The following is an 18718-nucleotide window of genomic DNA, read 5'->3' as shown; positions in this document are numbered from 1 at the left end:
AAGAAAATGTTGAGTAGTGCAAACTCACCAGTTTTGTCATGACCAACTGCTAATACAGTGATCATGTGTTCAAGCAGCTAGGATTTGTTAAAGTTACCATGTGGGGACAACGTCTGAGTTGAGAGGGTTCACGTGAGGAAAACAAACTGGCAAGATGGCCGCCCCCTGGAAAACTACTTCTCTTGCTGTTATCATACAAAAGTGACCAACAACCTCGTCATTATCCATATAAACCAACACAGGGACCAAATGAGCTCATACTGCTGTTTTTTGTGTTAACATTTAACACAGCTACCAAACTAGGTAGGCTAAGCTAACCAAGTTTGGCTTTTCCCCCCCTATTGTCATCTTATTTGTGCTTAAGTATGTAGATATCTTCCCTTTCACCATAAACACTGCCATGTCAACTGACATCGAACTGACTTCTGGAAGCTGTAAAACACCTCTCTCTTTCTGAGTGGGAAAGTTCAGCAAGCATTCAGGTGTGTTCTCACACTCGGAGATTGGAACTTTTTCACTTGCCAGTTGCTCGTCAACCCACCACAGGACAATACTTATCTAAGAGGCTTCTAGTGGTCTAAAAACAATGGACATGCCACTGAAGAGACTAGACTACAATATGAACAAATATGATGGGCGGTATTTGAATTTGAAAAAGCAAAACCTTCCCAACAACAGAGGCCATAATAACAAGAAACATTGAACATATTCAACTACTGCATATACAGATATGGTATTATACATTTGGTGTAGAGGTTTGTGGCATCATTTGCTAGCACCTAAAATAATGTTCTGTTTTTACTGGTAAGACACTAGTTTCTGACTTTTGCATATTGTGATAGTAAAAAAAAACCACATCAAATAAATAATGACTCACTACAGTAGGTACTGACTTTTTAACACTGATATCAGAATTCATTTGGTCTATTATCAACAAAACACGGAGACACTCGTGCAACCCACGTTAACCTCTGCCTCAAACTGGTCTGGTTGGCTGCTCAGGGGCTGAAGCATTGAACCGATCTCAGATGTGAATATGAGGCAGAGAAATACTCAATACAATTTTTAAGTGAATGCACCCTGTCTAAAACATGTGAAAATACATTGAAACTCAATCATGAGTTGTGACACAAAAAACAGATTTCCGTCAAAAAGGTTTTTGTTTGTTTATTGACTTAAAATATGAGTATGATGGTCATACTTGAAACGTAACAAACTGTTTGTGTTCACCATTTTAGTAGTTTACATTTCCAATATTCAATTACAAAAAACTCTTGATAAAGAATGCATTCTGACACTGGAGCACACTGTGTTGAAAGCAGACAAAAATATCCACTAATGGCAGTCATGGGATATTCTTTATCACCTCTTTTGCATACAGCAAATAAGTCAAATTCATACCACTATGTATGACCACTGCTTCCCATATAGTCCAATCTACTCATTCTTTAGTACGTTAGTTGACATAACACAATGTATTCTTTGCCTTCAGTATCTTTTGCACAATTTTCATATTGAGAGATTTGGGTGTGGCAATACTGCAAATAACATCTACTTAAAATAACAAAAATGTGCATTACACATTACACAATTAAAATATATTCTTCATCTTTCTCTTTGCGGTTGGTTTGTGGTGTTTGCCCACCTTCTGTATAGAAAAACCTGATGATACTGTAAACCAATACAGCTGTCACTTGTATATACAAATCATTTGCTGTAAGTCTCAATAATATTAAAAAAAAAAAGAAGAAACATTTCATCCTGAAATCATATGAAAAAAAAGAAAAATCACATCATGACAGAAAGTTAAAACACTGATCGTGGCCACTCTTTTTATGTGCCAGAACTCTAAAAATGTATTTTAATGTCATAGCGATAAGCCAATTCATGAAACTTAAAGTATGAATAACTGATGCATGGCTTTGATAACATTTCTTCAATTTAATTTCTAATATTGGTAGAATGGGATTTTGATCCAGCAGTGTAGAAGTTGGACTCTTTTTTTTTTTTTTTTATTACAGCCTGCATAACACATCATTCTCTTGACCACTAGAGGCTGCCATTGCTCTACTATATTAAAGATAGTTTGCCTTTTACAAAGACTTTCTTAGATGTGTAATTGTATAGAAATTTATAAGCTAGTGTAAAATCAAAACCAACATCTTTATAAATGGACATCTTTGAGTGTGCAATCAATCATTGTGTATCAAGTCAGATATATCCAAATGTTCACAAACAGAATATCATTATTGTATAATCATTACTTTTGACAGAAAACTGCAAGTACATAAAACACAACCAATGTACTTATTGTCTCCACCATAAAAACCACAACAATCACATTGAACACAACAGCAGTTCACTGACTGTGGTGCCACACAGAATATTCACAACTCAGTTCATCAAAAGAATCATTTTCAGACTGGCTCAAAATCTCTAGAATATCTAGAAAACCAAAGATTATTATCACAAAATAACAGGTCTGTGTTGACTGAAAGTAAGGACACAATTTAAGAACTTTTTAAATTCCATTAGACACAGGAAAGCTATATCCATGTAGAAAGGCAATGTACAGAAGTTCTGTTAAAAACACATGCCAGTCAAGAAGATGGCAGAGCAGATCAGTAAAATGTAGAAGCCTAGGACCACACAAAATAGTTTTCATCTTGGCTTTCAATGACATATTACAGATACAATGTTTTGTTTGAAATGCAAAACCACTCTGCACATTACAGATCTAGCTACCCACAGAGAGAAATGATAAGAAATGTGAATCCCCAACCCACCTGACAAAGACATCCTTTCCGTTTGTGTGTCAATTGCACTTCAATATTTTTCCTGCACTGCATTTTAAAGCCCTTTTCTATTATTTTCCACTTAGTTCATTTTCTTTCAGCTGTACCAGCATGAAACGGTAAAGAGTTTTTTCCGAGGCAAAGCTTTCATCTCTCGGCCACACCTGATGCAAACCTTCACGCCCATATGCAGCTTTGCTAAATGGATGCACCAGCACAAACACATACTGCAAGACCACCACATAGGATTGCTGTGTTTGACATTACAGCAGAGAAAAACATTAAGGATCTCGATGTGAAGAAACTCCACAGAAAGAACTACACGGAGGCTTCTTTCTTTTCCTTGTCCTATGTTAAATTTTTCAATTCTGTTATCAACAATCCAAACGCTGTGTCCTTTACGTAGACTCCCTGGGAATCCTCCTGTGGAAGACCACTGACTGCCTCTGCTGGAACTGCTGCTTCCTCCGTCTTTTTTGGTCCCAGCGGCACAACAGTATCATCTTAAAGGTTGTGCGGAAAGTCTTGTTGCAAAGGGCGTAGCACATGGGGTTGACTGTGCTGTTGACGTAGCACAGCCAGTACCCCACTGCCCACAGGGTATCTGGGATGGAATCCTTATAGAAGGCATTGACCAGCACCATGATGTTGTACGGTGTCCATGTGATGATGAAAGCAAAGAGGATGGCACTGAGAGTTTGAGCTGCCTTCTTCTCCTTCACTAAGGACATGCGCTTCCTCTTGGTGATCTGAGTCCGAGCTCGGGCAGCAAAACGCTTTGCCAGAGCTGCCTCTTTGAAGGACATAGGGACTGAAGGGGACTTGGTGGCTGTGCTGGTGGTGGTACTGTCCGTTGCAGTGTTAGTTGTTGCTTGGGTACCATCTAGAGATCCTTGATCAGAGGTAGCCTGGATGGTAGTCATTGACTGAACTTTGCGTGAGCAGAGGCGTTGGTGGTAGCTATTTTCTGAACCATTGGTTCCCTCCAGAGAAACAGTGGCAGTGGTGCTGGTGGTGACAGTTGAAAGGCTGTCTCGGTTAAACTCCACTCCCCTGAGGGGATCCTCCTCTGAGGCTGCATCCAGATCCTCACAAGAGGTGAGCTGGGAGTTGACAGCAGCCTTTATACCAGGCAAGCTAAGAACAATGGAGAAAATAGCATGACTCTCCCTCTTCATCTCTCCTCCACAGTCCTCATCCTCTGAAGACACGGAGTGATCCAAAGACACTGCAGCATCATTGTTGTTCCAGCTGTCACTGCTGCTCTGGTCATGATCACCGTCTCCCTGCCGGGTACTACCAGGTCTCCAAGAACGAACCCCAGGCCAGCAGTGGAAGCGGCCAACCAGCTCCCGACATGTGCTCTTTCTCTTGGACAACCTGGTCAGCTCATAACTGCTGCAACTTCTAGAACTTCCTGTCTGATGCACAAAACTGTCTCTTTCCCCGCCACCAGCCCCACAATGTCCCCTTATCCCACCACGAGCCCCCGAACCCTGCAACCCAGCTAACTCTTTTGAGCGATTCTGAGTCTCTTTGTAAATGCGCCAGTAGAGCACACTCATTATCGTCACTGGCAGGTAGAAAGCCGCCATGGCTGTGCAGAAGGTTATAGTGGGCTCCGAGAGGAACTGAATGTAGCATTCATTTGAAGGCACTGTCCTTTCACCCTCAAAATACTGCCATAGCAGGATGGCTGGGGCCCATAGAACTAGAGAAACAAACCAGGCCAAGCCGATCATAATCCCAGCTCGCTTTGTGGTCCGTTTGGCCCGGTAGGTCAAAGGCCTGGTGATTGAAAAGTAGCGGTCGAAGCTGATGACCAGTAGATTCATAACTGATGCATTGCTCGCCACATAGTCTATAGCCAGCCACAGGTCGCAGGCCCAGTTGCCCATGGCCCAGTAGCCCATCACAAGATAAGCTGTGTAGAGGTTCATGGAGATGACCCCGATGATGAGGTCGGCCACAGCTAAGCTCAACAGGAAGTAGTTATTGACCGTCTTTAGCTGGCGATTAACCTTGAAGGATACCACTACCAGGATGTTGCCGATGACGGTGATCAGTGACAGCATGCCTGTCAGCAAGACAATGATGACAACCTGCCACACAGGGTGGCCACCCAAGGAATCAAGGGGTGCCGTTCCATTCCCATTTTGGGATTCTGAGGTGAGATTTAAGAGTTCGCTGGTGGAGGAAGAATTATCATCCAAAGTATTCACATGAAAAACAAACCAGGGGGCTCCTCCAGTTCCTCCTTGATGGAGAGCATTGGACTGTGGGTAGGCTCCAGCCACTGGTTGTGAGGTGTTGGCAGTCAGGAAGAGACCAGGGTCTGTGCTGTTGGAGCTCATTGTTATGTTCTGGCATATTCTAAAGACAGAGACAGAAAAGGGAGGTAGGACGAGACAGAGAGAGGGAGGGAAAAGGACATGGCACATAAGGGAATTACAAAGAAGGAAAAGAACAGGAAGACAGAGAATTAAATGGAGAAAGGATACATGAGTAGTTGACATTTCTATTTATGTCCAGTAGGTGAGGCTAGAAACCTATTTTACGAGATATGTGCATGAATAGGTAAAGACGTTTTGGTAAAAGTTTTCTTGCCCATATAAACAATCACTTGTAACTTTATTTGTGGGCGATCTATATGTACACTGTTAATACATTGCAAGCCACATGTCAAATTACATTTGAGTCAACGAGGCTAGACAGCCAACACTTAAAGTGAGCGAGAGAGAGAGATTGCAATCAAGACTTGTTTCTTATGACACCCACCAAATTGCAGAGACATTTCAGTTCCACACAGGTAATGTATTTTGCCATCATGCCCTTGTCTGTCAAGATGTCTGTGTTAAAAGTGCACCTTGCATAACATTCATTAGGCCTTGGGACTTGGGTGGCTCTCTGCTATCAGGATCAGATGTGGGATTAGCACACTGGTGATCTCTATTCAAAATGTAAGAGTGAAACTTGAATAAAATTAGAGTGAAACTTTAGTTTCTAATGATCAAAAGTCATTGACATAAAGAAGTTTTGAGAAATATAGGCTGGCAGAAAGCAGGAAGAATGAATCTTGAATTTACTTTTTTTCTGTGTGACAACAGAGGTTTTAGTTGTCAGTTTGATGGTGCTATTCTGGTTAATTAGGCACCAGAGTTGATCTGGTGTTCCATGAGCCCTCTAACAACAAGAAGGCAGATTTTAGAAAGCTATGCAGAGACAAAACCTGAGGGTGAAACAGCTAGCGAAAGAGCTAGGAGCAGCGTAATCCCAGAGAGTACTGGTGCTGCTTTATTCTTTGATTTGGGATTACTTCACGATGGAAAGGCAAACAATTAATAGAAAATCCTGCTGTTTTTCTCAGCGGTTTTTGATAATTGGATAATAAGATGAGAAACTGCCATTTTGTAGAGCAGCATGTTCTCTTCACTTCAAGTTCTGCTGTGCAATCATCTATAATTACTGCGGTGATTTGCATTTAGATGTGTGTTTGTGTTCTGAAAACAAAAAAGAGATGCAACAACAACACATACGGTCAAGTGTGGAATGTCCGAGGCTTTCTCAAAGGGTGTAACAACAGCATAGTATAACTAGTATTTTGTAAATCCCTCAGTTACACCTCACATTTATGAAAAAGGAGATTTGGCTCAAAACTTGCATTGCCATTTCTTTGTATGACGTCTTTATCTAAAATATGTAGACCTTAGTTTGACTTAATTATTTTTATTGATACAAAATATATACAAATGTATGTGTAGAAATGTGAACTACTTTCTTCTGATATTTCTGGTTAATATTATGAGGTACTTTAAAAAAAATATTAGTTTGGTTTTATAGCTCAGTGGAGCACCAGATAAAATATCAAACTGGACATAGGAATAGCTTTTTATGACTTGACAACAATCAATACTCTTATTTGTATTCATTTTAAATCAATTGTGGGTTATTGTACAGAGTGCAGCACATTACCATGTGCTTTCTTTTTACAGTATTGTGAAAGCCATGAACGTTCTTCTGCTGACAGTTCATATTAAGTCTGACACAAACCTCAGCCGTTACTCCGGGGGACAAGTAAAAACATCTAACCCCAACTCCAACCCACGCAAACTGCTACACACACCATTTACACACCTATGGAAGCACAACAGCAGCAGTCCGATAATGTTTTGAATGCCAATCGCGCAGACAATGTTTCACCCCACAGGGAGAGGTATTTGAAGCTCTGTGCTGCACCTGTGCCGAGACGGAATCTCAGACCCCCCACTGAGCTGTTAAAGAACCCCAGTAGCCAACAAAGTCTCACAGCCGTTTGTGACACTGAGCATACACTGCCACTACTGTTATCAGGAGGCTCCCTGTGGACAAGCATCACTTCATCCGTACACATACACAGACAGTATGCTCTCACGTCCAGCACATACACTGTTTACGCGACGGCAGACAAGCATGCATGCACAGTCACATACATGCATCGTGCGCATCATATCTACAGAGAAACAGGCAGTTAATCCATGCACAGATACACACATTAAACGTAGACTTTTATTGAAGTACAGTATTTAAGAAACAAAACCAGGCAAATACAAAAGATAGCACCGCCTGCGAGAACAAACATAAAGGACTGCAACATTTGTGAAAGTCAGCAAACTTAAAAGCCTCTTAAAGAAACAAGGTCTATACTTTAAAGTTTTTACTAAGCGAATTCTTCTGAGCATGTGAGACAGCAGTTTGTTACTAATGAACGCTAAACATCTTTTAATTGGCATATAAGGGCAAAGTGTGTCCGCATGAAGATAAGGGCTGGAACAGAAGAGAAATCAGTCTTTCATCTGCTACTTTGACTTACTGTAAACACAGAGGGTGGAAGAATGAGTTTAGAAAAACATAGAGTGGATTTCCTTAAAAAGTTAAATGGAAATTCAAATAAGCAAAAGCACAGTGAAGTGTTTAGTGTCCTGTTTCAGGGAATGCACATACAGGAACTTTGCACAAAAGGGGAGCAAAGACAGGATCCTATGGGAAAAGGCCAAATGTCAGACTCTCTGTATCTGCCCGAGTTACATGATGAATCAGTGTTGGGACTTTTGGGTAAAGGATTTACAGGATACATCACAATGCCATGACAAAGGAGAAGATCTTTTCAGAAACACAGACTAGAGGAAATTATGCTTGTTTAGATGCATATGCAGTCAAATATACTGTGTAGCTAAGCATGTATATGTGTGCTGTTTAATAATATTTTAATTCACAAAACTGACTTATACCACAGAAACAATTATACATGGAGCAATTATGCCTCGTCATGCCTGCGGCTGCAGTGGTTATCTACTACACATTTACATCTGCTGTCCCCCGGGAGCAGAAACTGACCGCACAACAGAGGAAGAGCGGGTTTTGAATAGTTTGTTTTCCCCTAAAATTGAACAGACTTTTCTGATGAAAGCTGTATGTGAAAGATGACAACATCCTTTTGCAACATGGGTGGGCTAGACCTCTGCAACCAGCTGTTATTACAGCGTAGCCATTATGGAGTCTTTCTTGCTCTCTCCGAGTCAACTTTAAGCCCTGTATATTAAGTTTGTCTCCGAGGCACGTAGTGATGGTTTCAGGTACACAGAGAAATCGATACTCGTTTACTGAGTGGGAACACAACTTTTCCCCTGACATTTTGAGGCATTTGTCCCAGCAGAGTTGGACAGCGCAATGCAAGTTGGGTCCAACGATACATCTAAATGATTGGGTGACTAATATGTGGCCATTTCAAGTTTCTATTTTCAGCAAGTAATTTAGCTGAGCAGCAATATGGGCAGATGATGTCCAACAGGGATGAGTCATGTTGACAAGTACTTTTTAATAAAGGTCAAAGCTGCTATAATTGGATCTTGGCCTCTTTCTGAACTCCAAGTGCCACAACACACCTTTAGTTGAGGTGATGAACATTTTATGTTTCTCATTAGCATAAGTGTACAGTCGACGAGGTTTAATCAACAGTCTCTGTGTTTTAAAACAAAATAAAGAATATCCTCTGCTTGATTTTTTTTTTCATGCTGTCTAAATTTTTTTTTACAATTGTTCCCCCATTGCTCATTTGGAGTACTGCTGGAGCCACATGCAGGAAGACATCTGGAGGCAGACAGGGGTTTAAGTAGTTAGCATCATTTTGTAAACAGCTCAGACATGAGCAACTTGAACACAAAAAAAGGATGCTGCCAAACGAGGCAGAACTACACACAACCACAAACTCAAAACAAAACAAAATCTGGCCACACAGGCGGAGAACAATTGATCAGCAAGAGACCCAGCAGATGCAAGCAATGGTTTTGTGATTACAATTACTGGCTGGGCAATACTGCATTTCCATCTTGTATGCAGATTCCTGCCTTGTGGCAGTGGTACACTGATCATGTATTAAAAGCCATAACGTGAAAAAGATCAACTTGGTAAAACCTCTGCTGTCCCTCAAACCTGAATGCTCTGTTGTTGCACGATAAGGGATAACACAAAAAGATATACCACGTGTAATACAGGTCACACATTGAAGGTGGTGAAGGTGCTTGTGTCAGGGTGAAATGGGATCTATCAAGAAGTTCCACAACACAGACTGCGCTGTGGCGTTATCGATTTCGTGTATTGTGCATTGAGAAGTATGGCGAGCAGAAAGTGGAGGACTCTGACCCGGGCGTTTTATCTTACATTTGCAAATGCTACACCAACAAATGATGTAACCTACAGCTGCAGTGACATTTACTAAAATTAGACTGAAAGAAAGGGACAACCGCATACAAATACTGTCTGGTATACCCTGTGAAATGAAGGGTATATACAGGTTAAAGAATCTATTGTACTGACAATGCGTAAATTAGCAAAAGAGAAATAGATACTAGTTTGGAAGACGTAAAACTAATATCTACACAATTTGACCCTAAGTGTAGATCAAAACTCCCTTGATCCAGACACAGACACACATAGTAAGTACCTCAGAGAGATATTATGTGGTCAGAATCTGTAACTATGGATCAATAGATGTTTCCATGGAGATATTCCTGGATACAGTATGTATCGCAGACCACTAAAAGGTTCTGACTTTTGGCAGCCCGATGAGCAATCAAATGAGTGGGATTTGTTCACCTCTGCATAAATATGTTGTTGTAAAGTTATTAATCCTTGTACAAGCTCCTTGTTTGAAAGCTTTTTTTTTTTTTTATACAATATGCATCTTCAAGCTGTGCACAAAGCACAAGAGTGTTGCTTTCGCCCCACCACAGCTGTCACGTGGTCTAAACAACAGAAGTACTCTGACAATACATTTTGTAAACTCATAAATGTCTCCAAACATCACTTTTTTTTTTTTAAAGGACCACACCAGAGAAGCATTTATATTATATTAGAGAAATAGGGAATATCTATTAATTATAATGATTCTAATTTCACACAAAGCTCTGTATCATTACAGTGTTAAGCCAAAGCCAGATTTCAAAACCTTAATTGAATGCAGGCAGATAACAGATGCACATAAACCTACCTAGCAATATGCAAGGTTAATAAAAGACCACTTTTTCCTGCTTTGCTGAACAATTACATCGAGATATATAAAAATAAGATAAAAACACAAGTATAATTTCATTAATTTAGCAATATATTATAACTTTGTGTGGAATGTAATGATGGAGGGTTGGCCTTGTTCTTCATGAAAAAGGGACTTTGAAGTCGCACAAGATGAGCTAAATCTATCACAAGCTGGTGACGATGGCGTTGCTGCCAGAAGATGGTGGCTAGGGTTGTGAAACAGCACAAGGCCATCTGTCAGGTACTCACTGCTAACAAGAACAAGCATTTAGTGCCTTCTTGGCAGCAAATGGACTTTCTGGAGTCCATGAGCGATCCTCCAAGTCAACTCTTAAAGTTCACAGATTTTCAGTCGGGCAAATCTTAAACGAGTGGGTTATTGGTGTTTGTGAAAGCAGCTTATTAGGTCTTTAGTCTTTTGTGAAAGCAGCTTATTATCACCCACAGATACGTTTCAAAGTTTAGCGACCATTAGCAATCATATAAATAACGACAATCTGGTGTCCTGGAGAAGTGATACAGTTCACATGACGTCTTAATAATGTGAATTTTTCTTTGTTAGGAGGAGGCAGCGTAGGTGGATGGCTCAATACAACAGCAAGCGTGGGTGGGGGAGACCAAAGTTTCCTGCTTCCGACCAATAGTTGGGGACAGTTTAGTTTAAAACTGCATTTAGCGTTTCCATGACAACAAAGGTTGCATAACTTTAATCCTTGAGTGTTTTTTTTGCACCTAAACCTAACTAGGAGTGCTCACTGAGAAACACTATTGTGGGTTGGATTTGACAAATATAGTGGATGGAGGTCTTGCTGGGTGTCCAGTGGTGGAGGGCGACAATGAACCATCAATTTTAAAAGTACAGGAGAAGCCGTATGAGTTGTTAGTTCGCCTAGTTAACACCCACACACCCACACACCCACACACCCACACACCCGCAAACCTAAAAACGAGACTAGCAAAAAAGCACATCTGAGGCCAGGCGCCAGAGTACACCAAGTTCTAGCTGAGTCTAATTATTTATTCATTTGTTACATATGTTCACACCTTCTAGTGTTTCTGAGCCAGCCCAGAGCGGGAATAGAGTTGTTTATTTCATAATTGTTTCAGACATGTATGTTTATTAGCAGAAATATCAACATTTCAGTTATCAAGTGGAAATCTTGTTCCGCAAGAGGAAAATGTAAATGTGATCAGTCTAAACTCTCCTGGCCGGAGAAGCAGAAAAACAGGAGGGTCTGTACATTGGAAGGAGTCCCGTCAGTCCCTTAATACCAGGAAGCAGCTCAGCATAATTATTCTGCCCTAACCTTGTTTATTCTCCTTTATGACTGTGGGCAGCCAGGAGATCTGCTTTTATTGAGGTGTCTCTTTTTGCAGCAATCCAGATTACTGCGGCACAGTGTCTGAGTCCTGCTTACACTGGCACCACGAGCCATAAACAGACTGCGGTCTGACGGGAGCTTAGTCTGATAAAATAACAATGCGAGGAAGTGAAATAATAATCAGTGTGAGAGGTTCTGCAGGGTGCCAAGCATGGCTGTTCATGGGATCCAGCCAAAAACCTGACACTTGGAAACATCTCTGTTTGTACCAAGAGCAGGTAGAGGCAGAGTACGACCAATACAACCAGATTGAAAGCAATGCAAAACCTTTGTCTCTTTTGCTTTCTTCAGATCAGTTACATTTTGTTCCACTAAGTCGAATCACGTGGCTCGATATTTTGCAACTCTGTCCCCACTGTTCATATGCAACTAATTTGCAACCATGACTTACATTCACTGGAAGATTTAGGTGCAGTACAGGAAGTAGATTAATATTCTCACAGTGCAGCCAAGGCACAGAGGAGAGACTGAGGTTGATACTCAACGTCAACACAGGAGACCAGGGTTCATGCACTGTCTCATGCTTCAGATCACGGTTGAGTTTTGGAGTGCTTTTTAGTTTCCCAAGGATAACCATACCTACAGGAATCACGCTGAAGCTGCCAGTTAACATTTCTAATATGCTCAAATTTTTTAAACAGGCTGTCCTTCTAAGAAAGCAGCTTACCTTGTTTTAGCAAGTGACAAAGCCCTCTAAAGGGCACATAGTGTACAATTATTTGATGTGAAAGACAAAATAGTGTGATGTTATCATAGCGCCACAAAGTACTCAGAGGGAGGCGGTTGGTGTGGTTGGGTGAGTAAACAAACATTAAACTTTGATATAGGATAGCATTGTTTGTTTCCCACTTTAGAGCACTGTTTACTTCCAATGTTCTCCCAAAGTAGTAATTTTTAACCGAGGCAATAATATTTCCCTATTCCGTGTTTTTTTGGGTGGAAAACCAGTCCAACTTTAACCACAGCTGTGTCACATCTGTGAAAACAATCAATTTCACTGATTTGTAACAGTCTTAGGAGGCAATGACAACCGATGACGTCCTGTCGGTAGGGAGATCAACTCAGGAAAGGCTGAAAGTGAAAACCTGTAATTCTGCAAGGCAATTACAGACACATAATTCTATCTTTTCAAAGGCAGGATTGAATGTTTGAAAATGAGCAATTCTTTAAATTCTTAAAAAAAATACGACCTACGTAGTCTTAATTTCTTCCGACGATGCATTCAATTTATAGCCTAGCAGTATTTCTTTGTGTTACAGGCTTCAGCTGTTGTCTCAGAGGAGCTACAATATGTGAGGAGAAAAATCTCCGCGTGGAAAGAGAAGCGGGATGTTGTTGTACTTCTGACCTATGCTTCAGGCTCATGGGATTTCACACACATCCTCACCTCTGTGGTGGGTTTTGACAGCCTCAGTAACAAGCTGCTGGAACTCTTTAGACATGGCACTCTTAGACACTTAGACATGCCCGTGTAGTATGTGTGAATGTGAAAGCAAGAGACGGGAAGAAAAATAGAGACAGTGGAAGAACGGCTCAGGTATATGTCAAAGCAAAAGGCTACGGCCACTTCAGGATGACTGCACAGAGAAGGCTGCGAGTTAACCTTTCTTTCATTCTCACAGTAACTCTACATCTGGATGAGGTCCAGCGTATACCTTGCGTTTGTTCTTAAAACAAAGTAAAGTTACTATCGCTGAAATTAAGTTGAGTTTCACAGTGGATGTCAGAGTGGAACCCGGGCGGGAGAGGGGGAGTTTGTGTGTGTGTGTGTGTGTGTGTGTGTGTGTGGGGGGGGGGGGGGGGGGGGGGGGGTTCGATTGTGAATTACATTTGCCACAGTGACAGCTAGTTCTTAACAATTCCCACAATCCAAACTATGAAATACCACGCTTGAAGAAACAATGTCGTTTCGTGTGAGGCTAATTCCAGCCGTTACCCTTTACCTCGCTCCTCATGCCTGCACTTCAATACAACCCTACACAGATGCTATACACATGTAACTAATAGCTATTGCGATCAATCCTTAAAAGGAAGTGCAACCATCTGCCTATTGAACAGGCACACGAACGAGAGAGAGGGAGAAAAAGCACACACTCTCTGCTGTGTAAACATGCTTCAGCTGGAGGAGAGGAGTCTTTAAATTCTGAAGGCTGAGATGTGGGGTTGTGCAAAGGGGTACGAGAGAGTGCTGGAACAAGGTGAAAGAATATTGTAGGGTGGCTTGGAATGCATGAGGACAGGAAAGTCACACCTCCTGCTTTGGGAAGTTATCCAGCAGTGGGATGTTATGTGTTTACGTGAGCGAGGCAGACCGAAACAGACCTCTCATCTCACGACGGAGGGCTGTTGGATGACAGAGACCATGTCTACCACTGTACTATGCGTTTCTAAGCCACACATCATCCATGCATTTGCACGGAAACAGACCTCAGCACACCCACAGAAGCATTGACTCTATCACCCACACACACATGCAACTAACAGACATGCAAACACACACACACACACACACACACACACACACACACACACACACACACACACACACATCACCAGTTGCCAAAGCTTCAAACACTTGAAGGGGCAGTGAGTCAAGGTGATTACAAAGAAGTCTTGAACATGGTCCAAGCGGTGTTTCGCAACAAAGAGAGTTGCTGTTGACAGGACTGGTTATAATACAGTCCAAACACTTCTCCTGGCGGATGTGGACAGGCTTACAAAGACAGTTAACAAAGCACTAAACGTATTACAAATATGAACGCTCACAGGGATGTGGAAACACACACACACACACACACACACACACACACACACACACACACACACACACACACACACACACACACACACTCATGTTTCTGTGTGCCCCTCTGCCTCTTTCACTCAAACACTGCTGACCCAGCTGCCTCAACCCTTCCCGCGCTTCCACACTCACACAAACACGCATATTGGCTTGGCAGAGGGCGTATCCTATTTCATCAAATAATATCAAGCCAGGTGACTTGACTGTACCTGGCACTGGGGCCTAAAATAGCTTTTAAATTTGATTCCTTAAACTCTCTGGGGAAGTCATAGTGGTCTCATCTGTCTCGCTCAGTATCAAAAGCCCATTCTCCGTTAACCAGCTCCACATCAACCCAAACCCAGTGCAGAGGTTTGGAGAGATATGTCTGATAAAAATCGCCTGTTCAAACACAAATGCACACAAGCTTCACAGGGAAGCTTGTACAAATGGCTATTTGCATGCAAACAGAGAACTTGAACACAGCATAACATGCAGATAAGCAGAAATTCATTTCTCAATGTGCACTTGCCTATCCTGTTATCACGTACTATTACCCACATGATATAGAATACTGCAATCTGAGATGTCCCCATAGCGCAGTATCATAATATTGTAGATTTCATTTGAAAAAGCCGTTGTCTGCTTTCTGAGCTGGACTCAGTTTACCTGACTTGATTGCATCTCACTTTCTTTTCATCAATATTTAATGGCCTTGCCAACCTTGTGTGAACTATCTGGCCCACTGGATTACTTTATTTGTGTTTACTTCCCTTGTATTATTAATTGACACTACCTTGACCTTTCAGCGTAACTGTGTTATGTTTAATTAACTGAATTCAAAACAAAACTGTATCGTGATTACATAGAATAATGACATTACCTCATACTGAAGTAGTGGGTGACAGTTTTTTTTTTTACAGGTTTTTGGTGCTCATATGAGGCGCAAATTGGTTTTAGCCATGGTGGGGTTACTTTTTAAGTCGAGCATAAGATGTAGTGGACACAAATAGATGCACATTTATTCTAAGTAGTAGTAGTAGTAGCATTATAGATATATCTGTGAGTTCAAAATGTTTTAGATTAAGTGAAAAATGTACACTAATCCTAAGGCTTTAAAACACTAATTTCTGAATATGTAAAGAAAAAGAAAAGTTAGGGTCTGGAGGTTAATAACAGGAAAAGCTGATACGTTTTCAAAGCAGTCAGAGTCTGAGCATTCACACAAGCACATACACATGTATGGCTGCCTGGGCCAAATAAACTTGGTTTATTGCTTAAGGTTGCTCAAATAATCTACCTAAACCAAAAATAAATTTAAAAAAAAATCACTTCACGTTCAATCTGAACTCACCTTAAAATCACAAAAGAAAGGAAGTGTTGTTTAAATGTTGGGAACTCTTAATGGACATGTCACTTTATGTATCTTTCAAGGACAGCTCACAATAATTCAGTGTAATTAACCTTGCCAGATTTAGAATAACACTCATTTACACATTTACATGTGCAATTCCTAGGTGAGTTGATGTTTCACAATAGAACACACAAAATCAGGACAAAAAAAATATACAAGTACAAAACAGCAACAAGAACAGTTTAGAGAGATAATATATAATCTCATAAACTTACAGTTAGCATACTGAGAATAGAGGTACCCAAGGTGCCTTAATTTTGAACATGCTGAGTGGGTGCTGGTGGTTGAGAGCTACAACAAAGTTCATAGCTCACAATTACATTTTATATCGTCTGCTTGCTAGCTAATGAACCGTGAATCCTAATGGGGACAGATGAGTCATGGATCAGCCACACTTACAATTAGTTTTTGCCACCGAGGCTTCCATTTATTGGTCTGTCAGAAAACATCCAACCCATGAGGTAGACATGAGGAGTCCACTCATAACCATGGACTTTAGGTGGGCAGGATTACACTGGAGTCAAAACTGAAACACTGGAAAATAAATTTGAGTATTGTAATCCCTTCAACCGGAGCTTCTTGTGTTCTGCCATCCTTAGAACTAACTACAAAGCACATGAAACGCATTCTGAAATTAGCATAACGAGGCAAACCACTGCGCTAATACACAAGCGAACTAATATCTTGCATAATAAAACCGCCAGCATTGATGGGGGCCCCTGCATCTAGTGAATGATGATCTGTGGGATGTAATAGTTCCCATCCGGCGCACTGACAGGAACATTATGAGGATGGAGAGTGATGAGATCCTCACAAGCCTTGGATACTGTATGGAGCCATGCTGAGTGGAAAAGGACTCTCTTTGACTCCTATTGTACGAGCAACGCAGCTAATGTGAGTGGGAGCACTCACTGCAAGAGACAACACAGACCACAACTAAATGTCCTGTGGGTGGTTCAGCCATAAAAATCATTCTTGTGTTATAAAGGAATCATGCAACTAAATTACACATTGGCTGTGATGCCTTTATATTCACCTGCTGTTGATTCACTTCAGGTTGTCTTTAATGTTTTTCTATTGTTTGCAAAACCTTTTTCTTCTTAGGGCTTGTTGGAGAAAGCACCACAAAAAAAACACCAAGACTATACCATGAATAATTCTGCCTATTAGTAACCCCATGCTATCAATCAAAAATCAACCACGACTTGAGAACTATAGTTTGTTACAATCACAGTACACCTGCAGCGTTTTGTAATTTCAAACCCTTAAAATGTGTTTATTGATATTGCGCTGCTGGACTTATTGTACGGTGCGCTAAAAGCAGAAACAACATCAGTAATTGTGTTGATTTTCTGGAGAAAGCAGTACAGAACGATGACGGTTTAAAATTTCCATTAAATTAGTCGTTTACTCTGGTGGCAGAAATAATATTTTTTACTTACTTAGTTACTAAAACATGCTGCCAGAAAATAATACTACTGCAATACCAAGATGAAGTTTTCCAGGTTTTTTTTGGCTTTGACCTGCCTCTTTTTTAATCAACTGGACCATTTCTCTCACCCTGCAGGCTCTTATGTGTCTCTTTTCAGATGTCGACACCAAAGGAGGATGCTCTGAGGCCCTTAAACTTATTTAAACAGTGCTGAGAGTGAGTATGTTACTCTAACATACGAAGATAAACACCATTATGGTGCCACTGGAGTGTCTCAGTCATTCCTGAGGACTATATGATACAAAGGTTGCAGGAATTCCGTAGCCTTAAACTCCAACACATAACTGCACCAATCAGAGATGCCCTGTAGTGGGATACATTCCCCCACTTTATCTCACCTCTTGTACAGATTCTTTTCCTATGAGCTAATGGTTTTATCTCCTGCATTTTAATGGACTCGTAATTGTTAAGAGTCAGGGAATCAGACAGACAGGAAGATATGAAGAGAAGCAGGCAGACAGCAGAAAGCAGCAGCTAAGAAAGATACAGCAGGAAGGAAAATCCCCCAGTGGCCTCGATTCAACTGATATTATTCCATTATCTCTCTTTCTATTTTTCCCCCCATTGTGACCTTAACCTACACTGTGGGAAATAAAGTCCCTCTTGGTTGTCATCCATGAACAAGGAACCCAATGAACCTGTTGTACTTTCATAGTGTCAATGTTTTTTTTCCCTGCAAGCATCTCTAAATGAATTAGTATATGATGACCTTCTAGTTCATTATCACATAAGAAAGGACACAACTATAACGTCAAAGGACAACCTTATAGTCCCTGAGCTCTGTGGACAAATATTGAACAAACACCTTGATGACGCACAGAAGGGGAAATGAGTCCACTGTCATTAATCTGATGTCAGAATCAAAAGGTTGGACTTATGAATGATCTTTTGAGTAAGTTCTCAGAGTGAACTGTCAGGATGTTATTTTGGCATTTTAAATTTAAATAAAAATTGTTATCAATAATTCTGTAAACATTACATTTCTGATACATTTCTAATCTGTGCAGAGGAAAAATACCCTCTTCTCCAAGTGACTGGTATAATTACTCTTAACTAATAATGAATAAAATGTGTTTTTCATTACCTACAAGACTTAAAAGATGTGAAGTGGAGAGATGAATGAAGGCCGACAGCTTAAGCAGACAATCGCCTTGTTTGAATCACTGAATGTGACTTATGTTGGTTAGATCTGCTGATGCTCAGCTGCTGCGTGCACATGACATAGATTACATATTCTGCCTGAACTAACGCAATGCTTCATTAATTAATTTCATTCTTTGTCAC

The 18718-nt window shown here is 40.8% G+C and overlaps 1 protein-coding gene across 1 annotated transcript in view; it reads right to left on the bottom strand.

The window, feature by feature from the left end:
• Nucleotides 1–1158: 1158 nt before the first annotated feature.
• Nucleotides 1159–18718, bottom strand: part of chrm3a (cholinergic receptor, muscarinic 3a) — a 74240-nt gene continuing 56680 nt past the window's right edge. Inside the window, exon 3 of the mRNA XM_069144471.1 lies at nt 1159–5168. Within this exon, the coding sequence (XP_069000572.1) occupies nt 3194–5149 (1956 nt within the window). The 5' untranslated portion in view covers nt 5150–5168 and the 3' untranslated portion in view covers nt 1159–3193. The remainder of the gene's footprint in view (nt 5169–18718) is intronic.

Source organism: Embiotoca jacksoni, unplaced genomic scaffold, assembly GCF_022577435.1.
Source record: "Embiotoca jacksoni isolate LCO1_2020_lvr unplaced genomic scaffold, fEmbJac1.0.p SCAF_12, whole genome shotgun sequence".
In the NCBI taxonomy this organism is placed as follows: Eukaryota; Metazoa; Chordata; class Actinopteri; family Embiotocidae; genus Embiotoca; species Embiotoca jacksoni.
The sequence above is the reverse complement of the archived record's forward strand: the minus strand, read 5'-3'. Positions and strand labels throughout refer to the sequence as shown.